Genomic DNA, 7,500 nt, shown 5'->3' on the forward strand with positions numbered 1-7,500 from the left:
GTGTGACAGGTGTGGGACTGATGTAGGGGATGGTAGTTGTGTTTGGAGGTTTGCAGGTGTTGTCTTTTGGGTGTGTTTGGGAAGAAGGTGTGTGTGTGTGTGTGTGTTTGGGTGTGTTTGAGAAGAGGGTGTGTGTGTGTGTGTGTGTTTGGGTGTGTTTGAGAAGAGAATGTGTGTGTTTGGGTGTGTTTAGAAGAGAATGTGTGTGTTTGGGTGTGTTTAGAAGAGAATGTGTGTGTTTGAGTGTGTTTGGGAAGAGAATGTGTGTTGTTTGGGTGTGTTTGGGAAGAGAATGTGTGTGTTTGGGTGTGTTTGGGAAGAGAATGTGTGTTGTTTGAGTGTGTTTGGGAAGAGAATGTGTGTGTTTGGGTGTGTTTAGAAGAGAATGTGTGTGTGCTTGAGTGTGTTTGGGAAGAGAATGTGTGTTCTTTGAGTGTGTTTGGGTGTGTTTTTTGGGTGTGTTTGGGAAGAGAATGCGTGTTTTTTGGGTGTTTAGAAAAGGGTGAGTGTATTTGTGTTTGTAAAGAGAATCTGTGTTTCGAGGTATGTTTGCAAAGGGCACAAAACAAAATTAGCAGTTATGGAGATGAGTAGATATATAGACAAGCAGATGTGTAGAGTGACAGGTATATACTGCTAAGAACACACTAAGCAACCTTGTATAAGCCTAACTGAAACACTAAACTATATGTGTGAGAGAGAAAGAGAACGAGAGTTATTCAAATAGCTTTCATACATTCACCTTACCTCTTAAATCCCTCTTGCCTCCCCCTCTCCCCCTCTCCCCAGTTCGACCAGTCATCCACGTGCCCAACCAGTTAATAGGTGTACCAATGGGCAGCCCAGCGACCCTCGTGTGCAACCTAGAGGCGTCCCCCAAGTCAATTCAGTACTGGACCAGAGACTCAGGTGTGTCACTAGTTCGTCACTCACCTTGGGTTCACCTGCCTGCTCCCTTGCCATCTGGTTCGTCATTTGCCGCTTCTTCGTTACCTGGTGTAAATTTACCTCGTGTGTAATCAGTTTTATTTACCGGGTCCAAACTTTACTTGCGCCAAATTAACCTTGTACTCCCCTGTGCTCTTGACACCTGGCCCTCTTACCGTGTATCTAATTAACCATGTATTTACCTGTGCCTTTGTTTCCTGGCCTTGCACTTAATTAACCTTGTATTCACCTGTACTTGCTCCCCGGTGAAACTTAACTCATATGTAATTAACCTTGCATTCACCTGTCCCCTTGTCACCTGGCCCTCTTATTTTGACGTCCAGGGGAGATTGTGATCAGCAACAGCGAGTATACAGTATCTGAAAGGTACACCAATTATTACATGACCACGATGACCCTCAACATCTCCTCCTTCAAACCTAACCACGCGGGTGTCTACCTCTGCACTGCCAAGAATTCACTGGGAGAGACGCAGGGCAGGATCGAAGTGTACGGTGAGTGGCCGGGTGGTTGGGTCGTGCGGTTAGTGGGTGCTGTGTGGTGCGCCTTCTGAAACATTGTTAAAGATATGACGCCTTGTTTTGTTTGTTTTTCTTTTCTTTTTTTACTTACTGATGAATTGTTCTCTCTCTCTCTCTCTCTCTCTCTCTCTCTCTCTCTCTCTCTCTCTCTCTCTCTCTCTCTCTCTCTCTCTCTCTCTCTCTCCACCTTTTCCTATCTTCACGCTCTCCTCCCCTTCTTCCCATCTTTCCCCTCTCCATCCCTCCCCTTCTCCCCCATCCCTTCCCATCTTCACCCTCCCTCCTCCTTCTCCTCCTCCTCCTCCTCCTCCTTCTCCTTCTCCCCCCACAGAGATCGACGTGCCTACCCAGCCACCACTGGAAGAGGAATACGAGGAGGAGGAAAAGGAGGAGGAGGCGATGGGGGGGCGGGGGTCGCAGACAGATAGACGGGGGCAGACAAATGAGGTGGGGTATGGTGGGGAGGGGCTGAACGGGCACCTCCCACGCCCCCATGACCCCTCCAGCAGGCACCAGGAGGGGCGGGGGAGGGGTCACGGTGCCCCCAACACCAGACAAAACCTTGGAGGGGGTAAGAAGAAGGACCCCAGTAGGTTTTATCCGGGAGGCCAGGAGGGGGGTCCGCGCCCCACCCGGAACCCTTGGTGGGCCCGAGAGGAGTCCGCCGCCCCCCACTGGCAGCCCCTCGTGTCCCTGGTGGTGGTGGTGGTGGTGTTAGTGCAGTGCGTTGCCTGAAGGAGATGCTAAGGAAAGGCTGTTCTTTTTTATTATTATTATTATTATTATTATTATTATTATTATTATTATTATAATTATTATGGCTGTTGTTGTTGTCATTATTGTATATAGTGCCTGTGTGTGTGTGTGTGTGTGTGTGTGTGTGTGTGTGTGTGTGTGTGTGTGTGTGTGTGTCTGTCTATATACTCCCCTTCACCCCGTATTCCTAGTGTATTGTCACCCCTCCCTCCTCCCCCTCCCACTCCTCTCCCCACTTATCACCCCGCTAGTATAAGACTTGTATTTATCCTCCCCACTACACTCACCCCAGTACAGTCACCCCACACCCCTCTCCTCACCCCCAATCACCCCTCCCCACCCCTCACCCCAGTCCTCCTCAGTGTCACCTCGCCTCCCCTAGGTGATTCCCCTCGCCCCTTCACCCCTCCTTCCCCCAGTCACCCTCAGATCACCACTACCTCCCCAGAAAATACGCCCCCTTTCAAAACGACCCCCCCCATTCTGTCTCCCTCCTATTCTCCCCCCAAAAATACCCGCAGCCCAAAAAAAAGGCGCCCCCCATTGAAAATCGCCTTCAACTCCCCTCCATTACCTCCTCAGCCCCCCTTTCGCCCCCCTCCAGTATACAATATCGTTTAGTACCACCTTATTCGTAAACATGTATGCAGAATATAAACAAAAGAAGAAAATATATGATAAACACAGGCACATGTATTAATTTGCATGTATAACCGAGAGAACATACATACATACATACAAAGATACATACATACATACATACATACAAGAACAAACGTGTATATTATAACCTACATACAATACGTACAGTACACACGCTATGTATACCTGTTATCGTACACAGACAGAAATTATCGTACACACTTAAAGATATAATAAGTTGCATGCTTCTTCACATACATACATACATACATACATACATACATACATACATATCGTTTTTGTAATTATATCGTCCCGTTTCTTAGTTAGAATACATATTATACATAGCTAAGTAAACAAACAAACAGACAGACAGACATACAAACAAACAAACAAAAAAAAGGATATAAATGAATAATAAATACAGTAAAATCAAATAAAATAAGATAAAAATTAGTTGATGGTATTATTATTGTCATTTGTTGTTGTTGTTGTTGTTGTTGTTGTTTATTTTTGTTTGTTTTCGTGTTTATTGTTATTTTCTCTCTCTCTCTCTCTCTCTCTCTCTCTCTCTCTCTCTCTCTCTCTCTCTCTCTCTCTCTCTCTCTCTCTCTCTCTCTCTCTCTCTTGGTGTAAAGAAAGAAAATATGAGAAGAGAAAATGGAAAAAATAGGAAGAAGAAAGGAAAGAAAAAAAGGGAAGAGAAATGTAAACGAAAATAAAATAAAAATGAAACGGAGAGGATGATAATAAGAAAAAGAGAAGAGAAAAGAGAAAATAAGTAAAGAAAACAACAACAAAGAAAACAGAAAAAGAAAAACAAGAAAAAGAGAGAAAGAGACAAACAGACTAAAAAAAAAAAGAAACAAACAAAGAAATAAACAAACAAAACAATAAAAGAGAGAGAAAAAAAAGAAGAGAACGAGAGAGGAAGGAAAAAAAAACAGAAAACGGAAGAATACAACTTTAAAAAAAAAAAATTAGATTAAATAAATAAAAACAAAGAAAACTAAACAAATCCAGAGAGAGAGAGAGAGAGAGAGAGAGAGAGAGAGAGAGAGCGTGAAGTGTTGATCAGGGGAGAAAGAATCACTGCCTCCCTTAAAGCCTTCCCTTGTTACCTCGAGAAGAAACAAATGAAGATCACTTAGGTTCGCCCCGTATGGAGATGAGATCGTAAACTCCCCGCGTGGGATTGAAACCTCCTCCTGCCGCGGGGAAGAGGGGATCAGGGGCCGGTGAATGGGATTAGGGGTGAAAAGAAAAGGATTACGGGAAAAGGAAGGGGATCAGGTGCTGGGGAATGGATTAGGGGTGAAAAGAAGGGGATTAAAGGGAAAAGAAGGGGATTAAGTGGTTTGGAAGGTGCTTCATGTGAGGAAAAGAATGGAATTAAAAGGGAAAGGAAGGGGATTAGGAGGAAAGCAAGGGGACTGAAGGGGAAGAAAGAGGATTAGTGGGAAAAAAGGAGAGAGAGAGAGAGAAAGAGAGAGAGATGATATGTTATAGACACAGTCAGACAAGCAAACTACAAGAAGAAGAAAAAGAAGAAGAAGAATGAATGAATGAATGAATGCAGTAGGGAAAATAATAAAGAAAATAAAGAAAGGGAAAGAGAAAAAAGAGATAGAAAGCAGAGAAATGAAGAAAAAAGAAAAGAAAAAGGAAATTCAGAGAGAGAGAGAGAGAGAGAGAGAGAGAGAGAGAGAGAGAGAGAGAGAGAGAGAATAATCAAGCAAGCAATAATAAAGAAAGAGTTAGCAGAAACAAAGTCTTAAAAAGCCAGTCCAGACATTTAGTGAGTCATTAAACCTTCTTGATTATGCCTAATTAAGATTAATACTGCCACTGCCCGCCTCTCTCTCTCTCTCTCTCTCTCTCTCTCTCTCTCTCTCTCTCTCTCTCTCTCTCTCTCTCTCTCTCTCTCTCTGTCTCTTTCTCTCTCTCTCTCTCGACTTTTTTGCGTGATTTCTCAGTTTTATTTATCTTTTCTTTGTTTATTTATTATTTTTCTAATTTTCGTTTTCTTTAGTCTCTTTCTCTCTGTCTGTCTGTCTGTCTGTCTGTCCGATTGTTATTTTATATATTTAATTCTCCTTTTTTTCTTTTCTTTTAGCTTCGTATCCCCATTAGTTTATGATTTTTCTTTTCCATATAATGAAATAACAATTTTTTTCATTATTATCCTAGTTACCTTTCTCTTTACCCATTTTCTTTTCTATGATATAATTGGATCTTTTTTTTTTCCTTATTATCTTTCATTCTTCTTCCTTCTTACCTCTCTTTTTTTGTATCTACGTCTTTATTCCTTCTCATCTACCAAACATGCCCATTTTCCCCTTAGTTTCCCCTCAACAGATGGAAAATAAAGGAAAACAAACCGCAACAGAAAACGGAACATCAACCAACACGCTGAAGGAGGATGGTTACCTCAACCTGTCCTCTTATTTTGACTTCTCCTGACTTCCACGGCTTGACTTCCGCCTCCCCTTGACTTCGTGTGGCAAGGTAAGGAGTCTGGGGTCAGGTGGAGTGAGTGTGGAGGCTGTGGATGTGGAGGAAACTGGAGATTTGTGGAGTTTTGAGTGTGTGGTGGAAAGAGAGGATCATATTGTTGCTGTTGTTGTTGTTGTTCTTAAATCAGGTTCTTGTTCTTGTTCTTGTTTTTTTTTCTCGTATTCTTTTTTTGATCTTGTTCCTCTTGCTGTTCTTATTCCTCTTTTTGTATTACTACCACCACTACCACCACCACCATCACCACCACCACCACTACTTACGTAAACAAACCAAGCTTAATTTTTTTCTCGTCATCCTTCCCGCAACCTCCTCTCTCTCTCTCTCTCTCTCTCTCTCTCTCTCTCTCTCTCTCTCTCTCTCTCTCTCTCTCTCTCTCTCTCTCTCTCACTATACAAGCCTAACCTTCTTATATAGTGCTCTAACTGCAGAAAGGACTAACTAGCCATTTAATTAGGTGGGATAATGAATTTTAAAGATGTATTGTCAAGATGCTTGTTAGAGAGAGAGAGAGAGAGAGAGAGAGAGAGAGAGAGAGAGAGAGAGAGAGAGAGAGAGAGATAGTGGGAGGGGGTATAAGGAGGGAAGAGAGAAGGAGGAGGAAGGTGAGGGGAGGTAAGGAGATACTGGAGAGAGGGAGGAAAAAATATGAGGGAAGGAGGAAGGAAGGAGAGGTGAGAGAGAAAAAGGAAATAGAGAGAGAAGTTTTAGAGAGAAATGTTGGTGGAGGAAGAGGAAGAGGAGGAGGAGGAAAGATATAGAAAGGGGAGAGTTTTGTTATAGATAGATAGATAGATAGATAGATAGATAAACAGGCAGACAGACACAGATAGATAGATAGATAGATAGATAGATAGATAGATAGTAGATAGATAGATAGATAGATAGATAGATAGACAGATAGATAGATAGATACGTAGTCAGATATGTACACACACACACACACACACACACACACACACACACACACACACACACACACACACACACACACACACACCTCATTTACTAACTCAAACAGCAGAGTAGCAACCAACCCACACTCATTGTTAACTCAAGTTTGCACACATTAACTCTCTCTCTCTCTCTCTCTCTCTCTCTCTCTCTCTCTCTCTCTCTCTCTCTCTCTCTCTCTCTCTCTCTCTCTCTCTCCTATTAATTTTTTCCTTTCATTTTCTTATATTTTCTTTTTCTTTCGTTTTTCTTTCCTTCGTTCCCTCCCCTTCTGCCCCTCCCTCCCTCCCTCCCTCCTTCCTTCCTTCCTTCCTTCCTTCCTTCCTTCCTTCCTTCCTTCCTTCCCTTCTGTTTTTTTTTCTTTCCTTTCTTCCTTCCTCTTTCCCTTTCTCTTCCTTTCCTCTTCCTTCCTCACTTTTTTTCTTCATTGCGAATGCACCGAGAGAGAGAGAGAGAGAGAGAGAGAGAGAGAGAGAGAGAGAGAGAGAGAGAGAGAGAGAGAGAGAGGCATGCAGTAGGAAGTCGAAGATGAAAAAAAAAAATAACAAAAAATATTCGTGCTTCATGCAACTCTAATGTTATCGAGTCATTACCCCAGCCAACTTCCGCTAGGGGGACAGAAGGAGCGGCGCCCCCTCCACGCCCCCTATGACGCTAAAGTCCCCCTCCCCTTGCCCTGGTACAAGATTTTAGGCCTTGAAGCTAAGAGGAGGGAGTGTTGGTAGCACTGGCGCCTCCCTCTCGTCATTTGTTCAAGTTCAAGTGGGCGAGTGTTGCCATCTAGTGGTGGGATTTGAAAGTTCAGTTACGGACGGTTATGAATTGTTGTTGTTCTTGTTGTTGCTGTTGATGTTGATGTTTCTTTATTTTGTTTATTTAGTTATTTGTTTTTGTTATGTATGTTTGTTTGTTCTTTTTAGTTATTTGTTTACTTACTGTATATTTTTTTCTTATTAATCGTTCTGTTTGTTTTATTTTGTTTATTATTATTATTATCATTATTATTATTATTATTATTATTATTATTATTATTATTATTATTATTATTATGTGTTTGTTGTTTTCTCTTTGTTTATGGGAGAAAATATATTAGACTCGTATTTTTTTTGTTTAATTTGCATTTATTTCATATTCACCTTATTGTTTATTTATCTATTCATCTTCA

The 7,500-nt window shown here is 42.0% G+C and overlaps 1 protein-coding gene across 4 annotated transcripts in view; it reads left to right on the forward strand.

The window, feature by feature from the left end:
• Positions 1–3,323, forward strand: part of LOC135094988 (lachesin-like) — a 72,098-nt gene extending 68,775 nt beyond the window's left edge. For 2 of the 4 annotated variants that reach the window (XM_063995549.1, XM_063995550.1), the window contains 3 exons: positions 790–966; positions 1,272–1,442; positions 1,801–3,323. In XM_063995549.1, coding sequence (XP_063851619.1) covers positions 790–966; positions 1,272–1,442; positions 1,801–2,204 — 752 coding nt within the window. In that variant the 3' untranslated portion in view covers positions 2,205–3,323. The remainder of the gene's footprint in view (positions 1–789; positions 967–1,271; positions 1,443–1,800) is intronic. The other 2 variants (XM_063995551.1, XM_063995552.1) reach the window with 1 other exon arrangement.
• The last annotated feature ends 4,177 nt before the right edge of the window (positions 3,324–7,500 follow it).

Source organism: Scylla paramamosain, chromosome 47 (assembly GCF_035594125.1).
Source record: "Scylla paramamosain isolate STU-SP2022 chromosome 47, ASM3559412v1, whole genome shotgun sequence".
Classification (NCBI taxonomy): domain Eukaryota; kingdom Metazoa; phylum Arthropoda; class Malacostraca; order Decapoda; family Portunidae; genus Scylla; species Scylla paramamosain.